This window comes from Pangasianodon hypophthalmus, chromosome 21 (genome assembly GCF_027358585.1).
Source record: "Pangasianodon hypophthalmus isolate fPanHyp1 chromosome 21, fPanHyp1.pri, whole genome shotgun sequence".
NCBI lineage: Eukaryota > Metazoa > Chordata > Actinopteri > Siluriformes > Pangasiidae > Pangasianodon > Pangasianodon hypophthalmus.
In genome coordinates this window covers 7,219,643-7,245,651 of record NC_069730.1, presented here as the reverse complement: position 1 = coordinate 7,245,651, position 26,009 = coordinate 7,219,643, and the positions used below count along the sequence as shown (strand labels likewise).

General features: G+C 39.1%; 1 protein-coding gene across 1 annotated transcript in view; it reads right to left on the bottom strand.

Annotated features, from left to right (window-relative positions):
- atm (ATM serine/threonine kinase) overlaps positions 1–26,009 on the bottom strand; it is a 59,771-nt gene that overhangs the window by 6,238 nt on the left and 27,524 nt on the right. Inside the window, exons 25-55 of the mRNA XM_034314802.2 lie at positions 24,880–25,055; positions 24,215–24,458; positions 23,104–23,222; positions 22,697–22,823; positions 21,991–22,190; positions 21,139–21,313; positions 20,728–20,892; positions 20,486–20,618; positions 19,737–19,832; positions 19,437–19,608; positions 18,999–19,140; positions 17,437–17,613; positions 15,909–16,086; positions 15,586–15,694; positions 13,432–13,593; positions 12,751–12,859; positions 12,580–12,668; positions 12,066–12,168; positions 11,815–11,963; positions 11,295–11,399; positions 10,390–10,506; positions 9,089–9,314; positions 8,687–8,854; positions 6,369–6,488; positions 5,289–5,500; positions 4,938–5,145; positions 4,588–4,716; positions 3,362–3,502; positions 3,074–3,212; positions 2,204–2,286; positions 636–776 (exon numbers count right to left, since the gene is read on the bottom strand). Of these exons, the coding sequence (XP_034170693.2) occupies positions 636–776; positions 2,204–2,286; positions 3,074–3,212; positions 3,362–3,502; positions 4,588–4,716; positions 4,938–5,145; positions 5,289–5,500; positions 6,369–6,488; positions 8,687–8,854; positions 9,089–9,314; positions 10,390–10,506; positions 11,295–11,399; positions 11,815–11,963; positions 12,066–12,168; positions 12,580–12,668; positions 12,751–12,859; positions 13,432–13,593; positions 15,586–15,694; positions 15,909–16,086; positions 17,437–17,613; positions 18,999–19,140; positions 19,437–19,608; positions 19,737–19,832; positions 20,486–20,618; positions 20,728–20,892; positions 21,139–21,313; positions 21,991–22,190; positions 22,697–22,823; positions 23,104–23,222; positions 24,215–24,458; positions 24,880–25,055 (4,614 nt within the window). The remainder of the gene's footprint in view (positions 1–635; positions 777–2,203; positions 2,287–3,073; positions 3,213–3,361; positions 3,503–4,587; positions 4,717–4,937; positions 5,146–5,288; positions 5,501–6,368; positions 6,489–8,686; positions 8,855–9,088; positions 9,315–10,389; positions 10,507–11,294; positions 11,400–11,814; positions 11,964–12,065; positions 12,169–12,579; positions 12,669–12,750; positions 12,860–13,431; positions 13,594–15,585; positions 15,695–15,908; positions 16,087–17,436; positions 17,614–18,998; positions 19,141–19,436; positions 19,609–19,736; positions 19,833–20,485; positions 20,619–20,727; positions 20,893–21,138; positions 21,314–21,990; positions 22,191–22,696; positions 22,824–23,103; positions 23,223–24,214; positions 24,459–24,879; positions 25,056–26,009) is intronic.

Below are 26,009 nucleotides of genomic sequence, written 5' to 3'. Positions count from 1 at the left end.
GAAGAAGAAGAAAGAAAGAAAGAATAAAAAAAGGAAGACGGAAGAAATAAGAAGTAAGAAATAAAGAAAAAAATATGAAGAATGAAGAAAGAAAAAGTAAAAAAAATGTTGAAAAAAGTAGAAACAATGACAGAACAAGATGAAGAAGACAGATGCAGAAGAAACAGAAAAACAAAGATAGAAGAAAGTAGAGGAAAATAGAAGAAATAAAAAATGTTAGAATTCGAGGAAACGTTGAAGAAAAGAAGAAAGAATTTAAAGAAAAAAAAAGAAGACATGTATAAGTCTGAAGCTAAGGCATGTAAGAATAAGAATAGCTTTTTATTAGCTCATTTCAGCATTCCCATAATTCTTTCCCTCTTACATAATAAAGATGATGAATGGTACAAATTTCCTTATTTATTGATATTTATTATTTATTCCTGGTTTAAAGATCAAGGTGAAATGGTAAAAAAAAAAAGTCTTTTCCACTGTAAATCTTCACTAATCGGGTCGATGTTTATCTTACGCATCAACAATTCATTTCGTTTAGATAAAAATCCAGCTAAATTAGAAACTGAATCATCTGCATTACAGACTGAAGTGCTAGAATCTAGTCTGTGGGTGGTTTTTTTCTTTCTTTTCAGCAGTCTCACTTTGACCAGCTGTCTCCTGCTCTGACCATCCGAGCCCACACAGTCGATGATCTTCGGCAGGTTGACGCCTCCAGCCAGGTGGAAGTGAGGTTTAAAAGACCTGATGGTCACCAGATCCTCATATTTCCCTGATGGATCCACCTGTATAAAAACACACAAACAGCAATACGTAATACACACACCAAGCATCAGTGATAACAGAGACTCCATACACATGTGCCTCATGTTCATATTTCTAAAAAAAAAAAAAAAAAATCCATAGTGAGATGTTTAATACGCTATGTTCTATACTAACCCTGCTTTCACACCATGACCAGTCGATCGTGACGCCTGTAGTCTGTCTCTTGTGGGCACGGAGCGACTGCTGGTGATGTCGTTTGCGAGTGTACACTGTCCAGTGCTGCTTCCTTTCAAGCTTTATTTTTCTTTGAAATGTTTCTATACGCATTTAATGATAGTACAGGATAAAATGAAACCATTATCATCAGTTATGAATATTTCTACCATTGCTGAATAGGAAAAAGGAACCAATTGCACGTAGAACTAACGATGTGAACGGAGAACTGAGGAAACGTCGGACCACACACGCCATAGGATTGGTTCGAGGAATCCTTTGAATCGGTTGTTTGAATTTGTTGCTTTACCTAATTACTGTCTTACCTAATTTGCAGATGTCACATGTCGCTTGTCGCTGTTGCGGAGATTACAGCTCCGTGTCACATGTACACAGAAAATGAACGTGTTTGCGAGTGTGAACACAGGGTTAGTCTCCTGGTGTACATTTACTACAATGTTTGTCTAAATAAACCTTTGTGTTGTAAAAAGGATGATTAGATGCATGTCTTGGCTCTATTAATTATATATAAATAAATATAAATATATATATATGTGTGTGTGTGTGTGTGTGTGTGTGTGTGTCAGGTCATGCAACCATTTCCCAAAAGGCTTTTATTACCATCACATTTTGTAGTTTGTGTTATGAACTACTGCTAGTGCAACATTATAATCTGATTAATATTCAAATGCATTTGAATACAAGATCTTTTCACTAAATACATTTCGAATGGAATTTTTAAAGCTGTTTGAAAGCCATAGTGCATATGCAATGGCACGCAAAGTCCCCTTCAGAACAGCAGGGGTACATAAGGGCTAAAAGTATGTGCACTCCTGACCATCGCACCCATATATGGTTCTTCCCCGAACTGTTGCCACAAAGCTGGAAGCACTCAATTGTCTAGAATGTCTTTGTATGCTGTAGCTTTAAGATTCCCTTTTAACTAAGAGGCCCAAACCTGTTGCAGCATGACAATTCTCCTGTGCATGAACTGAGGTCTACTCTATGAAGGCATGGTTTGCCAAGGATGATATGGTCCAAACACTAATGGGAAGCCTTCCCAGAAGAGTGGAGGTTATTATAGGAGCAAAGGGGGAAAAACTCCATATTAATGAGGTTTGGAATGGGAAGGTCAACAGTCAGGTGCCCACATACTTTTAGCCATGTAGTGTACCTTATTGGTTCTGATTCTGATTCAGGATTTTAATTTAAAAAAAATCGATCTAGCCTGTACCTTAATCTCCATCGTGGGGATTATGACGTCCTCTAGATCTTTAATCTGCATGATGGGTTGATCTGCCGGGATGGGGATTGCCTCTGTACCAACACACCGAACACTCAGCACTGTTATTTTGCTGTTACTTAATAATAATAATAATAATAATAATAATAATAATAATAATACACACTCACACACACACACACACACAGTACTGTGCAAAAGTCTTATACACCTTATATTTTTTAGTACAAACTTTGTTATAGATTTGTATTTTATGACTTCTACTTTACTGATTCAGTACAAAAACATTTTAGATTCCAAACATTAGTTTTCCAGCACAAAATTAAATGTTACAGAAAAATGCATGTATGTCAGTAAAGAAAGCAGCAGATTACAGAAGACCACTTTTATTACTTTTCAGACAAGAAAAACATAATGAAGGCTGCTGGATTTTGCTGCAAAAATAAGAAGCGAGTGTGATAGTTAAAGTCTCCAGAAGAACTGTGGCTGCTTCTGCAAGATGCTCAGTAACACTTACAGCTCATTTCCTTATAAAACTGCACACATTGTACCTGAGACCAAGTTTTTTTTTTTTTTTAGAGCAAAGGATCGTCACACCAAATGTTGACTTTGTTTCATTTATTACTGTTTACTGCTCTTTATAGTTTTTTTTTTTAAATTTAGAGACATTTAATTTCAATATTTTTGAAGGCATCTTTACTCTACAGCATTTCTTTGCATGTGCCTAAGACTTTTGCACAGTACTGTATATAAAAGTGACCACATCCACATATTTTTCAAAAAATACATTTCTTTTCTATAACACGGATGTGATTAAAAGGTGTCCAGCATAATTCTTTACATTAACCACAAATCACTCACTCTTCTCAGTTTTATGCTTGCTTGCATCCATGTATGCGAGGGTGATGTAGGCGTGGCAGAGGGTCTCAATACCCCGGATCAGCTGTGCCTTCTTCTTTCGGATCGCATTGAGGATTTTCTGTGCCACGTCGGCTCTGTCCTGCAGACCAGCAGCATGTAGCGCAAATCAGTAACACTTTCTATAAGCCCTTCACACACTCTAATGCTGTCTATACAGTTTGGCTGAATCGAGGTTAGAAAAGAAGCTGAATGAACTCCGGCTGATTTATTATTAGGTGTTAGGTGTACCAGGTCCAGAGGTGAAGGCTGCCGTGCGCTGCTCCTGGACAGACGGCTGCGGGAGAAGCACTCATCCTTGTTGGCGTTGACCAGAGCGAGGATGATGAAGAGTGTGTGATGAGGGTGTTCCATGGACGACCTACAAATCAGCTGTGCGGCAAAGACGGTTATAATGGCATTGAAGTGTGATAAAGGAACCTGTGATACTGTTAACATTTTTTCTATTCTATTGCGTATATGTATAAGCAATGATGCCACAAACAATACATACATTCGTGAATAAAAAAACATTTTACAGAATCTTGACAGAATATTTTCAAGAACAATCATAACAAGCCAAAATCATCAAGCATGAAATTCTTTGTTCTGCGTGTTCAACTGCTATAAAGCCCATGTTCAGCTGGTGCTGATGTTCTGTTCGACTCTTCTCCACTTCATCCATTCAAAGCTCACGTTTGAATATTGGCTTCTATCACCAAGATCTGCACCTGAGCTGGCTCCTGAGGATTCCACGCCACCACAGAAGCACTCTGAATACTAGTCATGGCTTAGGCCCAAAAATAAAAGAGAGAATGGGTATGACGCTCCATCCAGCGCCATCCATTTTCCAACTTCAATGGCCAACGTCCTGCTGTCTATATCAACCAACATCTTTTATGGAGTCTGATGAGTGTTGGCATCAGACGCCTTAATCTAGTGTTCAGGTCATCCCGCAGTTCTCCTTACCAAAAGTGACCCTCTGGGAGCTCGCATTTTATGCCCATCTTCAAACCAGAATCTACCCTTAGGTAGCTCAGTGGTTAAGACGTTGGACTACTGATCAGAAGGTCATGAGTTCAATCCCCAGCACCGCCAAGCTACCACTGCTGGGCCCTTGAGCAAGGCCCTTAACCCTCAACTGCTCAGATGTATAAAAAATGAGATTAAATGTAAGTCGCTCTGGATAAGGGCGTCTGCTAAATGCCATAAATGTAAATGTACCCTTAGTAAATGCTATTTACGTGATAACGTTTTTCATTCCGAATATCACTAATTTTTTTTACATAACCACGATGGATCTAACCAGCGAAAGACCGTCCCAATCACATGCCTGCCACCCTAGAAAGTCTAGGCTGACCTTCGCAGCCTGCTAAAGTGGAAGGAAAATGAATGAATGAATGAATGAATGCATAACCATGATGACTGAAAAGGAAAAGATTAAGTGTAAAAACGTAGCCATCTGTCATACTAGGTACCTCGTTGAGAACAGTGTGGAATCCCACATCCTCTGAAGTGACTGGATTGGACACTTTGGTGCCCATGCGGGCAGCAAGCTGGTACATGAGAGGCAGGAACTTGTAGGAAGGGATCTTTTTCACACCTTCCTAATATGTGAAAACAGACACATGGAAACTGTGATGATAGTAAAACTAATGCAACTAATAAATTAAAAAAAAAACAAAAAAACATAATAGCATTGCATTATATCAAAGCTGTATGCTATGTACTGGGCTATGTATCTGCTGAAGTTATCTAGATTATACAGAACAGTAGAAATGTAATGAGAGAAACTCTCGCATGTCTGCTGAACAAACTGGTCAATCACCTTCATCAGGTCGTTGACGTTCTTCGCGTCGACGTTCTCCAGCCAGAGTGACGCCAGCCTGAACACCCAGGTGTCGTGTTCTTCACCCAGCGCGAGGCAGCGTGTGTAATTCTCCACCGCCTTCAGTAGGAAACGTCTGCGGTCGGCCTTCAGGTTGTCCAAAGCACGGACGTCCAGCTTCAGCTCCCTCTGCACCTTCACTGTGTACCTGCACAGAAACAGACAACAAACCACACCCCACCGTGATGGAGCTTTTCTTTCATTTATGGTGTAACTACATTTACTCTTGAAGTACTTCTAAATGTGTAATATTAAACCATTAAGAAATCATTTATATTAAATAAAGCTGACCTATTATCATGAACTTTTCTCTCCTTCATGAGCTCCACTTCCTCTCTGGCCTTCTCCAGCAGCGCCTGTTTGTTCTCAAACTCCGATGACCTCATGTAGTTCTTGATACTTTGATACTGTGCATCAGAGAAGCGGGCGAGCGAGAGGAACGCCTGAGTTTTCTGCCTCTGCAGTTTAGGTTCTGAAGATCCGCCCTGGCCCACAGTGACAGCCTGACCAATAAGAAAATATATATAACATGCCTAAATAACATGCCTAAAAAGGTTTTATTAAAAAGGGAATTTATTAATGTAACATCCTTAAATCATAGAGCTGTATTCAGAGTGGAGTTAAGCGTACCCTGTGAGGATTTAAAACCAAAACGCACACATCAGTATTCAGACCTCAGACATAACCTCAGAGCTCAGACGTAAACACTGTTCAGAAGCTTGCCTAAAACGAGACGCGTCTCAGTTATGCCCAATTCTGATCATATTTCAATATTGCAAATACACACCAATAAACTAAGAAATACAATTTGAGGGCAATATTAAACACCTAAATATGGCACTCAATTAATTACTAGTAAAAGTTGATTTTAAAGGTGTGTTTTCACATGGTGGAGATCAGACGAGACGGTACGTTAATATGAGACATTGCTGATTCTTAGGAGCAAATATTTTATGACTAGAATTATGAACACCACTTATTTAGGTGAGCTGTAAGTGTAGCAGATGTGTGCTTGGTCAGATTATCCTTCAAACTGGCACATTTTCTTTACAGGACAGCATCATGATAAGCATTATTTTATTCATTCTACAACTAAAAAAAAAACGCAAGCTAAAAAAACATGATAAAATAGCCTACAATAGCCTACGATTTCATGACCTTAATTTAGTATCAACTTCAGAGAAAATCAGCTTAAGCAGGTACATCACCCATTCTGAATACGCATAACATTCCCCATGTAAATACTGACTTTTGGACTTCAGTGTTCAACTCTGAATATGGCCCATAGAATCCTTTGTGACATTTTATATGCCACATAATTTTTTTTCTTTTTTGGTTAAAAAAGCCTTATAACTGCAAAATGACTCTCACTCTCTCCAGGTAGGTTTCCAGTATTACAGCAGGACTCTCTAAACACGTCTCAGCCAGCCAGCTGCCACATAATCTCAGACACTCGGCATACACCGGCACCACAGCAGGGTTCACGTCCACCTGCGAACGCACACACACACACTTCGTTAATCTTTTTAAGGTCAATTTACATTTACATAATTATTAATGCAGCTAATTAATGCTATACTACACCTAAATCTAATCCTAACCTTAACCTCAGCAACCAAAAATTCATTATAAATAAATAAATAAATATAAAGACAGCATGTTTTGTGCAGTGATTTTCAGGATATTTGACACTATCTTATCATTGTAAGGATGTGTGGTCCTTATGCATAAACCAAGTGTGTGTGTGTGTGTGTATGTGTGTTGGGGGGGCCCACTGACTTTCCTCATAGTCTCTCTTTCACCTTATAACGGCAACATGATAAATACTGACAATGTAAGAGATTTTATGGAAAATCTGCTCTCAAAAATATCTTTCTATGAAAGAAGAACAATTAGGGGATTATTCTTATTGTTTCGCTTTTGTTTGTTGTTATACAGTCAGCTCCGAATGTACTGGAAGAGCAAGGTCAGTTCTTTTGTTTTTGCTGTACACTGAAGACATTTGGGTTTGAGATCAAAAGATGAATTTGAGACGATAAATCAGTATTTCAGCTTTCATTTCCTGATATTTACATCTAGATGCGTTAAACAATTTAGAACATGACACATTTGGTGGCAGACTACCCAATTTTTAAGTGAGCAAAAGTATTGGAACAGATAGACTTAAAGTAAATAACACTTAATATTTGGTTGCATATCCCTTGCTTGCAATAACTGCATCAAACTGGTGACCCAGTGACATCATCAATCTGTTGCTTTCTTCTTTTGTGATGCTTTTCAAAGCTTGTACTGTAGCTTCTTTCAGTTGTTGTTTGTTTTGGGGGTTTCTCCCTTCAGTTTCCTCTTCAGGAGGTGAAATGCATGCTTAATTGGGTATAGATCTGGTGATTGACTTGTCTAAAGTCTAAAACTAGTCTAAAACCTTCCACTTTTTCCCCTGATGAAGTCCTTTGTTGTGTTGGTGTTTTGTGTGTTTTAGGTCATCGTCTTGCTGCATGATGAAGTTACACTTCTCTGTAAATTGGCAGACAGAACGTTTCTGTAGACTTCTGAATTCATTCTGCTGCTACCATCATGAGTTACATCATTAATAAAGATTAGTGAGCCCATTCCAGAAGCAGCCATGCAAGCCCAAGCCATGACACTACCTCCACCATGTTTGACCGATGAGCTTGTATGTTTTGGATCACGAGCAGATCCTTTCTTTCTCCACACTTTGGCCTTTTCATCACTTTCTTAGAGGTTAATCTTGGTTCCAGAACTTTTGTGGCTCATCTCTGTATTTCTTTGTGAATTCCAATCTGGTCTTCTGATTCTTACTGCTGATGAGTGATTTGCATCTTGTGGTTTTTCTGTGATATTTCTGCTCTCAAAGTCTTATTCGACAGGTGGATTGTGACACCTTCACCCCTGCCCTTTGGAGGTTGCTGGTGATGTCATTGAGTGCTGTTTTTGGGTTTTTCTTCACAGCTCTCCCAATGTTTCTGTCATCATCTGCTGTTGTTTTCCTTGGCTGACCTGTTCAATGTCTGGTTGTTAGTACACCATAGATTTTTTTTTTCCCAGGACATGCTAACTTGTTGTATTGGCTATGCCCAATGCTTGTACAATGGCTCTGATCAATTTTCCCTCTTTTTTCAGCTTCAAAATGGCTTGCTTTTCTCCCATAGACAGCTCTCTGGTCTTCACGCTGGTTTATCCTTTTTGACAACAAATGGAGTCTTAACAGGTGAACCCCAGGGCTCAAACCAAGAAAAGACATTTAGAGCTATTCATTGTTTAAACACTCAATCTAACAGGGCACACCTGGGCAACAAGAAATCTGTCAGTCAGATGTTCCAGTAATTTTTGATCACTTGGAAAATGGTGGGTTCAGACAAAAGGTGCTATGTTCAAAGTCGTTTAATACATGTAGATATAAATATCAGGAAATGACAGCTGAAATTGGCCTTGCCTTTCCAATACTTTCAGAAGGAACTGTATGTACAAGGTTTTGCAAAGACAAATTTTCACAACCTGCTTGTGTGTTTTTAACTAGTTGAGTAATATAGTGATATGATGTTTGCTGTTTGTGATTACTACCATCTATTTGCAGCAAAAAGCCTAATAAAGCTCTCATTGAAAATTAATGAGCTAAACTACACTCGTACTGGGCTAAACTACACTCATAAAGCAGACTTGACACTCACCAGATCCTCCAGCTTATCAATCATCTGTTTGAGTAATCCCAGTGCAAGTCCTTGCTCCTTCTTCACCCAGAACACTTGAGCCTCCTCCAGCTGCCACGCCCAGGACGTAGCGGTGCTCACACTCGCCATGTTCTGCTGCTTCATCTGAAACACCGCCCGCTCTGCTAGCTAGAACGCAGACCCACGGAATGAGTCATATTTTTCATGAACTCTTGATCTTAAAATTTTAAATTGCAGCTTGTGTCTTGGCTCAACTGGAAGTCACTTTACATAAAAACGTTTGCCAATGAATAAATGTAAAATATAAAATGTAAAAAAACAAACGGCATAGATGCACTTACTTAAAGAATAATAATATCATTGTTAATATTACATGATGGACAAGCTCTCTGACATGCAAACCTGTGTGTTGCCTGCAGCGCGCGCCAGTCTGCACAGCTCCATCAGGTGTGAGGAATAGATGGAGCTCAGGAACCTCTTCCTGTCTGGGTCAGTCTCGCATTGGAGAAGTGTCTCCTGAATGGATGAACGCAGAGCCAGGATTGGCTCGACCAGGCTAAAATCACTGTCTGTCAACAGGTCTAAATGCTGATGCCACTTCCTGCAGACGTCCAGTTGGGTGGATTCACTAACATACACACACAGACACGCACACAGACACGCACACAGACACGCACACAGACACGCACACAGACACGCACACAGACATACAAATACCCACATGTGCACACAAACATCAGAGCGTAGAGTTAAACATTAAACATTGTCATAAATACGTTAGAAAAGACATTATAAAAGGAGACTTTTATGGAAGGAGTCTCCAGCGTCAGTGCTTTGTAACAGTAAGTTTTCGCCATGGGACAGTCTCCGAGACCGGATGTTTTGGTTTCTCAGTAACACAACAAGCCGCATTTTCTTTCTTATTAACTCCAATAAAGAGAACAAGAGACAAGAAGAGTGGTACGTACAGCTGCTATAATGTAAATGATAACAGGATCTAACATTCCATAACATTAAACATAACAAAAACGGAAAAAAGTATGATGCATTGTTCTTTACTTAATAAAAATTGTAATAGTTGGCAAATAGTTGTGATACAAGAGAAATCAAAATACACTTTGGACCTTTGTTTCGTGTTGGGCCACAATACACCACTCTCCCCTATTTCTTTAAATGTTTGCTACTACACCACTCTCCCCTATTTCTTTAAATGTTTGCTACTAACACACAGTAATAAATCCTGTTATCTCTAAACAACTATTACACTCAAATAGTTGCATGCATGTATTGTATTATGCATTATCATCTCTACTGTATTCAGTCAATGATTATATTATATTATATATATATATATATATATATATATATATATATATATATATATATATATATATATATATATATATATATATATATATATATATAATTTTACAAAAAAATATATAAAATGAAATGATTTTCATAATAATAAACTCTTTTGGACCAAACTGTCCCATGAACTCATAAAATACAACTGCATGTGACAATGCATTCAGAATTAAATCCACTGTTTAAATACTATTAGAATTATCAGATTTGGTAGGATTTAAGATCCTACTTTTACTTTGATTTGAAAACCCACATTTTGTAAAGCCTTTGTCTCATAATGTAGGAAAGGTATGAAACATCTATGTCAATTTTGTAACTGAACATAAAAAACATACCTGAAAAGCTGTTTGACACTTTGGATTTCTTCGATCATCTGCAAGCTGCGTAGAGCTGGATAGAGAGAGGACACGGCCTCCAGACTGCCACGACAGAGCTCCTCAACCACGCTGCCTCTGAGAAACCACACACACACACACACATATATGCATGTATATTATATATATATATATATATATATATATATATATATATATATATATACATACACACACACACACAGCACTTATATATCTATGAGGCTGTGTTTTCAGGAAAGCGGCAAATGATATTAACCACTTTATCCCCTTATCCCCTGATCAGTTAGGCTGCAGGACAATCCTAGAAGAAAACCGGGTCCACTCTGCCAGAGTCTTGAGACTGAGGTGGAGGTTCACCTTCCAACAGGACAGTGACTCTAAACATACTCCCAAAACTACACTGGAGTGGTTCAAATCCAGCAAGGTGTTAGAATGTCCCGGTCAAAGCCCGGACCTCAATCCAACAGAGAATCCATAGCAAGACCTGAAATTGCAATTCACCAACAGTGTTGCAGACCAACCGAGAAGTGGACGTCCACGAACATCCACTGATGAAGGCACAGCCGATGTTGTGCTGGCGTACATAGTCCCCTGTGTATGGAGACTTTTGGGACACCCCGTATCATGGGCTAATTTGTATAGATTCCTTGGCATACAATATGTTCACGGGGGGTTGAACACTTAGGCAAGTATACACTCAGTGTTGAGAAATAAACACACTGAAGAGGAGCTGCTGATGTGTTATTGGTCTAATTTTTTTGGTCCGGCCGACCTGACATTGAACTAAATGTAAAGTAGCACATTACCTAAATTGAGTTTGACACCCCTATTATAGAAGTTTGATATTTTTGCATTTTTCCTGTGCTTATGCTGATCCTGTATACCTGGTGTGTTTCAGCGTTTGCTCAAACATGAAGAAGTCTTTGTCCTTCAGTGCTTGTAGAGCAGTGAACACAGACTCGTTGAAGCCAGGATTCAGTTTCTCACTCCTGCAAAATAAGGGAAATCCATTCCATTCATCAAGCTAGATACTAAATAACTCAAAAACAAACTGATCATGTCAAGTGCAATAACTTGGTGAACATATTTAATTAACATAATTTAATATTTAACAAATAAAAGAGAGCCTAGTGAAGCAATGAGAGTTTATAGCTGCTATATTATATAGTATGTGATAACAGATACCTGCATATCCATGCAGCTAGACTCAGCATGTTCTCATCTCAAGTTTTTTATTTTTTTAATTTTTGGTATAGTGAAACAAATTTGTTAATGGTGTATGAATCTATCAACTCTAAAGAGAGGAATGATGGAAAGAGCACCAGCCAAACTTAATCGAGGGCCAACTTGTATTCCTCAATTCTTTTTACTTTTTTTTTTTGCTTTTGAAATAAAATCTCCTACCTCTCATCCACGTCCGTCTCCCACTGTGTGTTCCTCCAGGCTGCCTGGAAGTGAAATTCTCGGAGCTCAGGTGCCCACTCGGCCCCGTGTCTTCTCAGACCGTGCAGGTACGTGTTCAGGATGCCACAGAGCCCTAAATTCTGCAAACCCTAAAAGAGAGCATAACTGATGAGGTACTGCAAATGAGAGAGGAACTGAAGGATTGAAGGAAACATATTTCAATATTTCATGAAATTCAGACTCATCTTTACCTCCATTATGCCAACTTGCCTCGTCACCTCTGGGAGATTGGCGTGAAGGTCATAGGAGGCCAGAGCCTTACCCCACAGGGCCTCATGCTCGTACGTCCTGATTCTGGTATTTAAAAAAAAAATCGGAAATATGTTTAAATAAAAACAGGGCAGTGGTGGCTCAACAGTTAAGGCTCTGGGTTACTGATCAGAAGGTTGAGGGTTCAAGCCCCAGCACCGCCAAGCTGCCAATATTGGGCCCTTGAGCAAGACCCAAAACCCTTATCATGGCTGACCCTGTGCTCTAACCCCAACCTCCTAACAAGCAAAGAAAAGAATTTCACTGTGCTGTAATGTATATGTGACAAATAAAGGCTTTTTCTTCTTCTTCTAAAACAAATGCTATCATTACTAATACATGTGTTGAGATAAGTGAGGTATGCTAATGTTCGTTTCAATGCCTGTTCTTTCCACACACATCTTCTAAATGAGCAAAAGCAAAATATGCATGAAAAGGGGACAAATGCAGTCTAACCTAGTGAGAGGATTAATCAACTTGCCACCTCCACATCCATACAGGCTATCAGGCTCCCCAATGCTCCTGTACACCTCAATCAAGATGTCCTGCAAAATGTGCACAACTAAAATTAGCGCACACAAACCAACGTCTTGGACTAGAAATAGATTCTATTAATGTGCGAGTTACCTGCAAGCTCATGCCCGAGTCTTCTATACTCTTCTCAGACATACTGCCGATGGACAGGCTTTGGCTGCTATCATCAAACGTGATCCTGCGTGATGTTCTGGATTGAGCTCTGAAGAAAATCAAAATTATATACACAAAATTAAAAATAAATAAATAATAAAAACTTCCCTCAAGAGTAGCCGGAGAGGATTATTTGAACCAGTCATTATAAAAAAGCAAGGAGGGAGTCAGGAATAAATAATATGGCTATGAGGAATATTCACCAATGCAATAACATGAAATATCATATATCTGAAAAGAAAAAAAAAAACAAAACTCTATGTGCCGATTTAAACTTATTTTTATGTTTTAGTCGTGTGGGTGCTCATTTTTATCAATGAAATTCCCACTCTGGCATGGAATTATATGGTTCTGATGCCTGTGCATGACTTTCTTTGCTTAAGAAAGCAACAATTTTCACCTTCTGTGTCTTACATACAGTGTGAATGTGAAGGCTCATCTGGAGTAAGTGATACCTAATTAATAATCAAATGAATTTGAATACTAACTGGTGTTTGCATTTTCTAGAATTATAAGACATTTGTATGTTCTTTGCACAGTTGGATGTTGACCCATAAATCTGAGTTGTAAGTCAGTACTTCAGCAGTCCAAAACACAGCCCCACAAGTCCACAAGTGGTACCTGCGCTTCTCTTCCATGCTGTTGCGGATGTTGTCCACATAGATCTCGGAGTACAGAAGGGCAGTGAAATGGGCGGAGCAGAGCTGTGCTGCTCGAGCCACTTCCAGATAGTTCAGATCCAGCCAGAAGTTGGACTCGCACACGGTTCCACACTCAACAGCACTACAACAGTATTGTTAAAATTCATTATTATTATTATTATTATTATATTATTATTATTATTAGTAGTAGTAGTATATAACCAGTTAAAGGAAACATCCACCCTGACCTGCACATTAATCTTCAGTGGCATCCAAGATTCTGAGTTGCCATGAAACATGATTATTTATAAAATGAATAATTTGATAATAAAGTGTTAAAAAGTGAAAAAAAAGGAAAAAAAAGAAAAGTGATGTGTCAAAATCTTCTATTCATCAAATATACCAATCAGATATAAAATTAAAACCACCTGTCCAATATTGTGTACTGCCCCCTTATGCAACCAAAACAGCTCTGAACCGTCAATGCATGGACTCCACAAGACCTCTGAAGGTGTGCTGTGGTATCTGGCACCAAGATGTTAGCAGCAGATCCTTTAAGTCCTGTAAGTTGTGAGGTGGGGTCTCCATGATTGGATTTGTTTGTCCAGCACACCCCACAGATGCTCGACCGGATTGAGATCTGGGGAATTTGGAGGACAAGTCAACACCTTGAACTCTTCGTCATGTTCCTCAAGCCATTCCTGAACAATTTCTGCAGTGTGGCAGGGCACATTATCATGCTGAAAGAGGCCACTGCCATTAGGGAATACTGTTGCCATGAAGGGGTATACTTGGTCTGCAACAATGTTTAGGTAGGTGGTATGTGTTAAAATAGCATCCACATGAATGCCAGGACCCAAGGTTTCCCAGCAGAAAATTGCCCAGAGCATCACACTGCCTCTGCCGGCTTTCCTTCTTCCCATATTGCATCCTGGTGCCATCTTTCCCCCAGGTAAGTGACGCACACGCACCCAAACATCCACATGATTTTTAAAAAAAAAAAAAAAAAAAAAAAAAAAAAAAGGGGATTCATCAGACCAGACCACCTTCTTCCATTGCTTCATGGTCCAGTTCTGATGCTCACGTGCCCGTTGCAGGCTCTTTCAGCGGTGGACAGGGGTCAGCATGGGCACTCGGACTGGTCTGCAGCTACGTAGCCCCATACCCAGCAAGCTGCGATGCATTGTGTTCTGACACCATTCTACCATAGCCAACATTAACTTTTTCAACAATTTGTGCTACAGTAGCTCTTCTGTGGGATCGGACCAGATGGGCTAGCCTTTGCTCCCCACATGCATCAGTGAGCCTTGGGCGCCCATGACCCTGTCACTAGTTCACCAGTTGTCCTTCCTTGGACCACTTTTGGTAGGTACTAACCACTGCATACCAGGAACACCCCACAAGACCTGCCATGTTGGAGATGCTCTGACCCAGTCATCTTTTGGCCCTTGTCAAAGTTGCTCAGATCCTTACACTTGCCCATTTTTCCTGCTTCCAACACATCAACTTCAAGAACTGACTGTTTACTTGCTGCCTAATATATCTCACCCCTTGACAGGTCCCACTGTAACAAGATCAATGTTATTCACTTCACCTGTCAGTGTTTTTAACGTTATGGCTGATCGGTGTATGCTCCAACATATGGTTTTCTTAACAAATCCCTATGTGCAACAAATCCCTGAGAACTGTGTGCATTACATGCTCAAAACACTATTTAGAGAGTTTCAAGGCGCTAGGGCTTCAAGAAAGTGTTTTTTCAAAGCAAACACATATATGCAGCTGGGTGGATTACTGTTAAATGATGTTTTTCACATGATTATGATGAAAAAGGTTATGAAACCAGATTGTTTAAAGAGAGCTATGCAGCAGCACTTTAGTCCTTTAGTCTGTCCAACTCTCTCAACTCCTTATCTGTACACTCTGCTCAAACAGATAAGATTCTAAAGCTTGAAATTCTATGCTAATACGACTCACGACCTTGAACTCTGATCAGTAGTCCAACATCTTCACCAGTGAGCTTCTTCTACATTGGATTTCTCATCAATATAACATTTTTTTCTAATATTAAACACCATTGTAATCATGTTAGGAATGTCCTACCATGAAGTCAGCATGACAGAGGAATTGCATAAACCTGTTAGGTCCCAGTGGTCGTCTTTGCTGTCTGAGGTAGTCGATGACTGCTAGCATGGTGCGCAGAGAACATTTATCTGGTTGGCCCTGAACGCCAACGTCTGTGTCTCCTGTTGAGAAACGATTTCAATGTACTGTCTGAATATCCAAACCCAGTATCTAGTCTACCCATAATGCTTGTAGATGTACCTTTAAGGTATGCATTAAGCTTATAGGTAAGGCTTGTGCTATATCTGTTTACATTTATCTATGAATGATAGGGGAAAATGGTGGGCAAATGTTCATGGTACATTGGTAATAAAGAGTAGAGATAGAAATGTGAACCTGAATCAGAGGGCATGGGGGTGGTGGGTCGACTGCCGGAAGTGCCCGGTCTGCAGCAGCTGCTGAAGAAGCGCTGGATGTGTGTGGAGAGAAGTTCCCTCCATGAGCCATTACTGTCTCCCAGCAGCATGTCATGGATGAAGAGGGGAAGCATCTTTTGGCAGAAATCTGTTTTCACCTGCAGAGAAGAAAGATTGTTGAAGGCTAATGGGTTAAATCATCTTCCCCGATACATCGTAAGGGCAAGTCTTTGACACAACCAAGGAAAGTGAACTGATTCACTCATTTACAAACACGTCCTGGGCGTGTTTTATTTTATAATATTTATAATCGAGAGCTAGTGAACATTATCTCGCAAAACTGGACTTCAGTAGGGTTGCTAGAGAGTCTGTCACGGCCACCATGGACAATTTCTTCCCAGACCACCAGAGCGCACCTTCACTCACTCTTTGAATCTCTTCTTTTGTTGTCTGCCCCATTTCCTTTCCTGATTTTGCACACCTGTTTTGTATTTCCCTATTAGTCACCCTATTTAAGACCCATGTTTTCCCTCTTTGCTTGTTGGAGCATTATGCTTATGTCTGCATCTGTGTTTGTGTGTGGTTAGATTCTGGTTACTGTTTGTACTGTTTGTTTTCTAGTTTTCCATGCCTTGCCATGCCTAGCATTAGCCTAGCCCTTTGTTCTTCTTTTTTGTTGTTTTCCAGTCCTTGTTTGTTTCTAGTTGTTTTTTTATTAAAGAGATTCTACACCTGCCAAAAACCACCTACTTTCGCAGGAAAAAACCACAGACCTTTTCTTGTTAACCTTTATACAGTACTGTCCTAAGCAAAAGTATTCATTCCCCTTGAACCATTGTAGTATTTCAATGGTCTTAATTGGGATTATATGTCATAAATGAACACAAATAGCTAGGCTTGGGATTGATGCCTGTTTCATGTATCAATAAACAGGAAATTTCCCAATTATCGATTTTTATCAGTAATTTTCAAAAATAAATACTGACTGCTGCAGCGCATCCTTAAATCTACTGCGTGGGATTACATGTATACTATTAAACCACACAAACAGTGTTACATCAGGAAGAGCCATTAGATAGAGCTGTATTAGGTTTCAGAGGACTGATGGAGACCAATCGTATCTACAAGATCTGCTATATCTCCCCACTGTGGCCTCCCACAGCTATTACACCAGGCAATATTAAACAGTAGTAGAATAAATTACAATGTGAAACAGCTAGCAAACGCAAACTACCCATTTAAATTTAATTTTAAACCATCAATATCTCAAAGATGCATTCAGAAAATAATGTGCTTATCAATAATCAATATATTTTTGGCCTTGGCCCAAAGTGCTACGATTGGCAAAAACCCACCACTGCTCATTTACCCCAAGAACACCATTCCCTCAGTAAAGCATGGTGGTGGTAGCATCATGGTTTTTTTGAGGGGGGGGAGTGGATAGTTTTCAGCAGTGCAATCGAGAGAAAAATTGGGGAAAAATAAAAGTAAAGGTGATTTGTAAATACCTCACAAAGGGCTCTGGTCATGAGCAGGGCTTCATTGCAGACCCCTCCACTGTCCAGCAGAGCCATGCACAGGTTCCTCAGCCACTCATTGTGTTTTCCAGGCTGCGCTGACCACAACTCTGCACTGTCCACTCGATCTCTGGAAGCTGACGTGACCTCCGGTCTCACCATCTGCTCCTAGGATAGGCAACAGATAGATACAGTGAAATACAAGAGGATAAAAACTTTCCAATAAGACACTATTACTGGTGGATGTGACTCATTTTTATCAAGTTCCATGACAAAAATGAGTCACATCCACCAGTAATAATGTCTTATTCAAAATTATAACCAATAGTGTCTTATTCAAGGTTATTCAAAAACATATTTTTAAAAACAGGCTAAAGCAATCAAGCACACAAGCAAGCAATTTCAATAGCAACAACTCCATGTATTTCTTTATTTTGATTTAATCTCCACCTCCGTTTTGTTATTGCTTCATTTCCTTCATTGTCTTCACCCGTATCTAGTTTTAATTCCGTAGTTTGTCAATATACATATACACATCAGTTTGTGTATATTGTAGTACTAGGTTGTCAATATACATATACACATCAGTTTGTGTGATGTAGTACACATCATATTGTAGTACTATGTTTTGGGTTTTTGTTTTCTAACTTTCTGTAGGTTTTTTTACCTGGATATTTCTAATGTAATTCAGTCTGCTTGTAAGCCCAGCTTTGGCTAACGACTACAATTTTTTTTTTTTGGAACTGCAATACCAAAACCTTCTCTGCTTCTAACCTCCCTCCAACTCCCACACATTTATTTTAGACATTTATTTCATTTAAATGGAGAATCTCTGCTGTCTCTAGGTGTAAATAAGTTAATTACACTAACAAAACCTTATTTAAGATACAATTGGAAAGAAATTGCAGTAAATAAAACAATAAAATAAAGCGAAGAAATAAACGCATTATCCTTTACATTATGGTTCCCTTATTTAACGTTAACAAACCATGAACTTCAGCACTAATAAACCTAATAAACATTAAATAAACATTAAATAAAGTAATGTTGACAAGGTAAGTTTATACACGTATTAACTGATGTTTGTTTCACTGTTAACGACATACATGTATTGAGCAACGTTTATTCATTCCATCATTAAAAATAAGTCCACACACACAGTAAATTACTGTAATAACATACTGAACAGGTTAAATATTAAAATTTGCTCTTCAGCTTCAGTTCTGAATTTTCACAGTAAGCATCTGAGAACATATTCATCAAGATGCTGGATCATATTGGTTATTCATATTGGGTTTCATTTTTCTCACCTGATTAATCATTTAGCTTATATAATTAATCATTTGGCTTATATGGTTTATTATTTTAAAATGTATAAATTATGGAGTATTAATGCTTAAGTTCATAGCTTGTTCATATTAACTAATGTGTTATACAACATCAGTTAGGAAAACCTTAATGTAAGGTTCCCAAAAGCTGTTTTTAGCCGTGTGGTCTGAATTTTGGATCCTACTGTATTATATGGACACCAGCTTTCACTGAGAGATACTTGCTTTTCTCTTTGCTGAGCGAAAAGGACTCAGGTAAAGCAGCATTGGGTCTCTCTGGCTCTTGTGTATCTCCCAGAACTCCAAACCGGACGCAGTGGCCAAAATGTCCTTCAAACACACAGCAGCAGCCTGGCGGATAGAAATACTAACACACACGTACACAATGGTTAGACACAAGATACACAGATTATTCCTTTAAATAATATATTTTAATAATAAAGACAACAGTTGCAATGGATAAGAGTAACGTAAGAGTAACACAACAACATACTTTGGATTTGCGAGTACATTAAACTGAACGCTTTCCTAAAACCATCTTCACACACATATACTCTATAAATCCACCATTGTAGGTATAAATGTATTTCACCATTACAAAAAAGTCTGGATTTTAAAAGAGTAGGATGATGTCTGGTCAGATTGCTGCAGAATCCATGTCACCTGTGGTCCGTCAGTGCGTTGTTCATGCAGCTGAGGATGATGGAGATCCACTGATGAAGAACATCAGGATAAAGAGAAGCTGCCTGGGTGTAAATCTGATCTTTCCCATGATGCAGTGCAATAGTAGACAAGTCCACAGGCCCGAGTTCTCCCAAGCAACCCCCAACAGCCTCTGAGAGAACAAAAGCGAAGGTTAAACGTGTGCAGAAATATTCAGTAACCCATTTCTCTTTTCTTTTCTCTTTTTTCACTCATGAAAGCATGAGTGAAATAAATGTGAATGCAACAGAAACTGCTTACCTAAGATGTCTCTGCCTCCAGGATGGTTGGCTGCCAGTTTGCACAGCTGCAGGAGGTTCAGCACCAGCTTGACCAGCACACTGCTGGCCGGATCAGCTTTGCAAAAGAAATACTTCAGAATAAGTTTGTCTGTAAAACCTTTAAACCCTTAAATCTGTAAGTGAAACATCTACTAAACAAAATCATTTGAAACTTATACTGAACTTCAGACAGTAATTTAGTATGAAGGATCACTTAGTGAGCAGCCATGTTGTCATAACAATATTTAGTTGTAGCTCTACTATAGCAGTGTTTACACTGTAAGATTTGCTTACAATGCTGTTAATGCGAGCTCCATTTTGTTCACAAGCCTGAATCATGCGGATTGATCAGAAAATATTGATTTTTGTTTAATCACAGGTCTATCGTTAGAGGATCTTCATTGTATAATCTGACCTGTCTGCTTTAGACTTTGACCAAGATTTTACTGGGATCTCATACATTGTGGCAAGTAAAACAAACAAACAAACAAACAAAGAAAACACATGTAAAAGTGTAAAATCGGCTTAGATCAGTCAGATTACACAATGAATGAAGATCCTCTAACGATAGACCTGTGATTAAAGAAAATCAATACGTTCTGCTTACGTGATCAATCGGCTCAGGCTTTTGCACTAAACTGTAAGTGAATCACTGCTTTAATGTTTAGATACGAAAAACTGAAATAAATTTGTGAGAGGAAAGTGACAATTCATTTGTCTCTTGCTCACCATGACATTCTTTCAGCAGCTGCTCAATCTGCTGTTTGTGAGTGTGTAACTGTCTCTTTAAATCCTTTAGGCCCTCCATTCGAGTAAGAGGTAACGAGTCACATGACGTCACAGACAAGAAATGCTCAATCTCCTGCAAAAGCCATGAAAGAAAATCATGCATTTTTGCATTTAATATTTAATCACGATTCAGTGTTAACTTCACACTACAATATATCAATAAATAAAAATAAATCCGGCACCTGTCTGAGGGTGAAGGCTCCGGAGCTGTATTTGAGTGCGTGCTGAGCCGCTCGGAGCTCTGCGAATGCCGGCTGATCAGGAAAAGGCTCAAGCAAAGGAATTGCTCTCTTTAGACACCCGTCATCTGGGTTTTCTATCACCAGAAACTTGAGCAGACTCAGCACCTGTCACAAAAACAATACACTCTGCTGTTACTTTATAGATCCAATCTAAAATAAAGGCAATTCATTAGTTCAAAAAGGTTCAGCACATGTGGCACAAAGATCTTTGCAATGTCTTTTATCAGTTAGTCATTTATTATTTCCATCATTAATCCTAGGTCATTAATTCAATGTGTTCTTTTACAAATCCGGATCAAGATATACCCTTTGTATGGCATGTTTTGCAGAGCAGTAAGAGTTATAACTAACCTGTTGAGATATGGCCGGATGCTCGGTGACTTGTGCAGTGAGAGTTCCTACAATGACCTGTAGATGGCTCTCTAGCGCATCGCTGCAGAAGCGGATGGCTGTTTGGCACACGGTGGTGAGCAGGTCACAGCACAGAGCGAGACTGCGCGCAGAGACCTCGTCCTGATGACCTGACCTGAGGAAACGAACCGGGTGTTTCATCAATTCATTCATCTTCAGTTAACGGCTTTATCCTGGACAGGGTCACGGTGAGTCTGGAGCCTATCCAGGTAAGGGAGGAATACAACCTGGATCTAATCTATATCAGTTTACCAAACACCACTCATCACTCATCCTCCAGCCAGAGCTTAAAGAGCAGGACTGGTATGTAAAAAGCACTATTTTATGCAGAATGAAGTCCAAAGAGCATCTTTAATGTTTATATCGTCTTTTAATATCTTTGATGCAAAGACTGGAATTGCACGTAGTTAACAAAATGAGAAAAAACTTTTTTTTTCTTAATGTGACTGCAGAATTATATAATCACAGTAGCTATAATAATGTTAGATAAATAAAAGCACTACATTATTACACCATTTAATATTGAATAATTATGTGTTGCTCTGTGGGAACCACATTTGTTCTGTTTTTTTTTTTTTTGCACTTATTTAATGCAATGAAGGACCCAAAGGCTTTAAAGTGATAGAAAAAAATTGGGGGGAAAAAGAAAACCTTTTACTTTAAACACTAACAGAGCTTCAAAAGATTTATTTCCAGTTACTGAAGTTAAGTGTAAGTGCAGGCAGAAGTCAATGCAGAGACCTCATAAAATCAGTGAAACAAGTGTGTGTGTGTGTGTGTGTGTGTATAGACCTGCCGTTGATGTGGTGCATAAGGGTGTAGATGATGTCTCGGAGCACAAAGGCCCACGCTCCACCCAGGCCATCTTTAACCTCAGACAGCAGCAGGTTCACAAACAGGTGATACATCATGAGGATGCGGTGCCTCTCGTAGGCGTTAGTGGTCTCGGCTGCGCGCTGGCAAACTGAGGTCAGAATCTTCTGTATGGACATCTAGCACAAAGAATAAGACCCATTTATAACACAGTTAATAGCTTGGATGAGTACAGGACAGATGCCAGGATCTTCATTATACAGGTAAGTATATATGTATCTAGCATAGACATTTTAACATCAGATCCTAACCACGTGAAGAGGCTTTGTATGTGTATTGGCATATATGTTCGTTATATACAGTCACCTCCAAAATTATTGGCACCCTGGGTGAAGATTACGAAACAAAGTCTTTGTGGTGAAATAGATTCACCTCATACTGTCAACATGAAAGAAATCTAACCTTTAACTGAAGTAAATTTATAGTAAGAAAATAAAAACTCATCAAAAATGTTCTACGTGTCACAGTTAATGGCACCCCTGCATTTAGTACTTTGCACAACCTCCCGCTGGAAGCATAACAGCATTGAGTGTTCTATAATGCTTGATGAGACTGGAGAATAACAAAGCAAGGAATCTGAGACCACCCCTCTGTATGCTATTACTGAATAACGTCAGGGTCTTACCGGAGTCTTGGACAGTATGGCTACCAGAGACTTGTGACTGGTGCTATGACACTTGCTGAGGTAATCTAGCGTTGCTTTAATCACGTGTGAGCTGAAGAAAGGCGGATTTGGAGCAGGATCCAACTCCCTAGACAAGGGACAACAACAAGTCCAAGACTCAACTTTACATAAACTGTTCACTAACTCTTAATAACTAAAAAATGTTGCCATAACAATAAAATAAATAAATAAATAAAATAAAAATAACTCAACCAAAGTTAAGACTTTGAACACTATCAATAGTATGTATATAAATGTAGGTAATAATATGTGAATGTAGGCAGTATGTATACAAATATACAAATGACCATTAATTAATATATGAAAATATTTTCATGACTGTTATACTGTATATACAGTATAGTTACCCAATAAACTTCTGCAGGTCTCCTCTTTCTGCAGTGCCTGATCCTGCGCCTTCATACAGCGTCATCAGCAGCTCAACAACGATGTCTGCCAGGTTGCCACATATCAGACTGTCGATTTGCTGCAAAGAAGAAACGCCAGCACAGATGCGGCAAAAGCAGAATCAATCAATCAGCGTGTCTCCTGGCCCTCAGGAAAGTGTCACCTTTTAATATTAGAGTGGAGGAAGGGTGCTTTAACCAACGTAATATGACATGCGGGGAAATTTTATTTGAAGCACAAAAAACTCAGGCTGTAATTTAAGTAAGAAATAAACCACTACAGGTCGTGCCATTATAGGAAAATCAGTGACAGTGTGGTGTGATGCGTTATTACCCCAAAGTTCATTATCATCCCATAAAAGCACTCTGAAGTGTTTTATTCCACTTATACCACAGCAATTTGCCAACACTAACACTTTTTATTTTATGCTAACACATTATCTTCTTAATTTAATGTTGTGCAACGTCCAGAATCAAGTCAGTTCCCTTTATAGTTGCTTTAACATAAGTGATAAACAGCTGTTCTCTCACTAGCCTCTCTTTCTCTCTCTTGAAGTTAATAAGGCACAAAAATGTCATTTGTCATGTTACCAAGAAACCACAGAGCGCAAGAAGTCCTCTGTCCTCAAGACACTCTCATGTCTGAAAGTCTAAGGTTACAGCTTCATCTCTGACACGCACTTTTTTTTAGGAAACTGATTATATAGCGTGTCTGCCATACAAATCCCTGTTAAAGAGCTGTTACTACAAAAACAGTGATGTATTAGAATGAGTGAATTAATACAAACCTGTGATTTGCAGCTGGACCACTGTTACAGAAAATGAATCAAAAACTGACCAATCAGATTTGAGATTTCAATATCATTGTGGTATAACATAAAATATAACCTTTATTTAATTAGAATCCACTCTTTTTCGTCACGTGTGAATAAAGGCAATGACCGAGATTTCATTTTCGTAGTAATTCCCGTGTAACGCCGACCTCTCGTGACTTTGAATTAAACAGGTAAAACTTAAAAAGGGCTAAAACAGGTAACGTCCTGGACTAGCTGAACTGGATTAGAGCTCGCACCTGTTTCCCCAGGCACTGGTCATCCTTCAGCAGGTCATAAACGTGGTGCGCTTTCTCTCTCTGCTCTGCCGCCTGTGAGTCATGGCTGGGGAGGGCGAAATGGGGCAGGATGTTCACCATGATTTTCGGGAAGCACTTAGCCACTAGCTGCCTCCAGTCTTGCTTCAGGTGACACCCAATAGATTTCACCTGCTCAAAGTCATTCAGGAAGATCAAGCGTGGGATAAGAACATGATACGATGACCTGAAATGGAGAATGAAAAAAATAAATCACGCACGATGAATCAGAGCTGTCCGTCATGTTCCTTTTAGTATTGCAAAAACCACGATTTTTTATCCTTTTAAATTTTCAAAAAACTGGGAAGGGAGCCTTATGGGGGAATAAGTTCGAATACCTCCGATCTAAAGCAACCGTGAGGTAAAAGTGCAATGATCTGATTATTTTTCCCATGTTTTAATTAGTGCACATGCTCCATCTTCAGGTTTTTCTTCATATGCTGTCAGATATGAAGCTTGCGGGACAATGAGACCATGTTCACGAACAAGAATGTGCGGCGCTGCACGACGAATTTAGAGTATTCGCTCATTCATCCTTAGTAACTGCCTGGTCAGGGTTGTGGGGATTTAAATGAAGCTATCTTCAGGAACATGTGTAAATGGAGCACCTGTAAAACTCCTCCAGACTGCTGCAGTTTAAAAGCGTATAAGGGAAGGACTGTAGCGTGTAGCTGGTGTCCGTCTGTCTCTGGCTCAGCCATTCAGCCACCAGATAATTCAGATGAGAGCAGACAAACGCCTCAGAGCTTCTGTAGCCCAGAGTAAGAGAAACACTCGCCAAAACCTGCACAGGAAAAAAAAAAAAAACTGCATAAAGTTGCCCGTACAACACACAGAAGGACACACACATGCATAGAGTATATTAAAGTATACACAAACGTTACCGAATAGGAATACATTATGAACAGATATTATGTACTAAACAGATACAAATACAGATATGTATAGCAGGCAGACTATTTGTGTTTATTTTATATTTATTTTATATTTACTTATTATTTTTTTACGACAGCTTGCCAGAAAGGTTCACAAGGCTTCTGGTTTGTAACCATTCATGTGTGTATCCTGACTGGGATCCGAGATCCACGGGAAGCGACAAAACAGTCAGGCAAGTGAGAGCTTTTTATTTCCATGCTGGCACGAGCATGCTGTCAGATATGAAGCTTGTGGGACAATGAGACTATGTTCATGAACAAGAATGTGCGGCGTTGCATGATGAATTTAGAGTATTCACCAGGGCTCGCAAAATTTCAAAATCCCTGGTAGACCTTCGGGCAGGCACTCTTCAGATTTTGGTAGCCCGAAATGAATTTAAGTAGCCCAAATAAAAAAAAAAAAAACATTATTTTTAATGTAGAATATTGTAAAGGAGACAAAACATCAATCAATAACATTTTCAAAACACAAATAACAACAACAATCGTATAAAATAATGAAATTACAATCATCAATACAAATATTTGGTTCTAACTGAACTGAAATTTCTACGAACTTGTAAAAACAATATAGAACATAATTCAGTCTGTGTCAGATTCAGATTCAAATATCAACACATAACTTTCAGCGATTTTCTCCACTGCGCATGCAATCTCTATCACATGTTTAAGCTTGCTGCGGGAGATTTCACTTGTCGTGTGAGGATAGTAATGACTGACACGACGAGCGTCACTGATACACAGTCACTGATACACAATCGCGAATTGAAAGTGAAAGTTGAAAGCGAGCGCGCATTCAAACG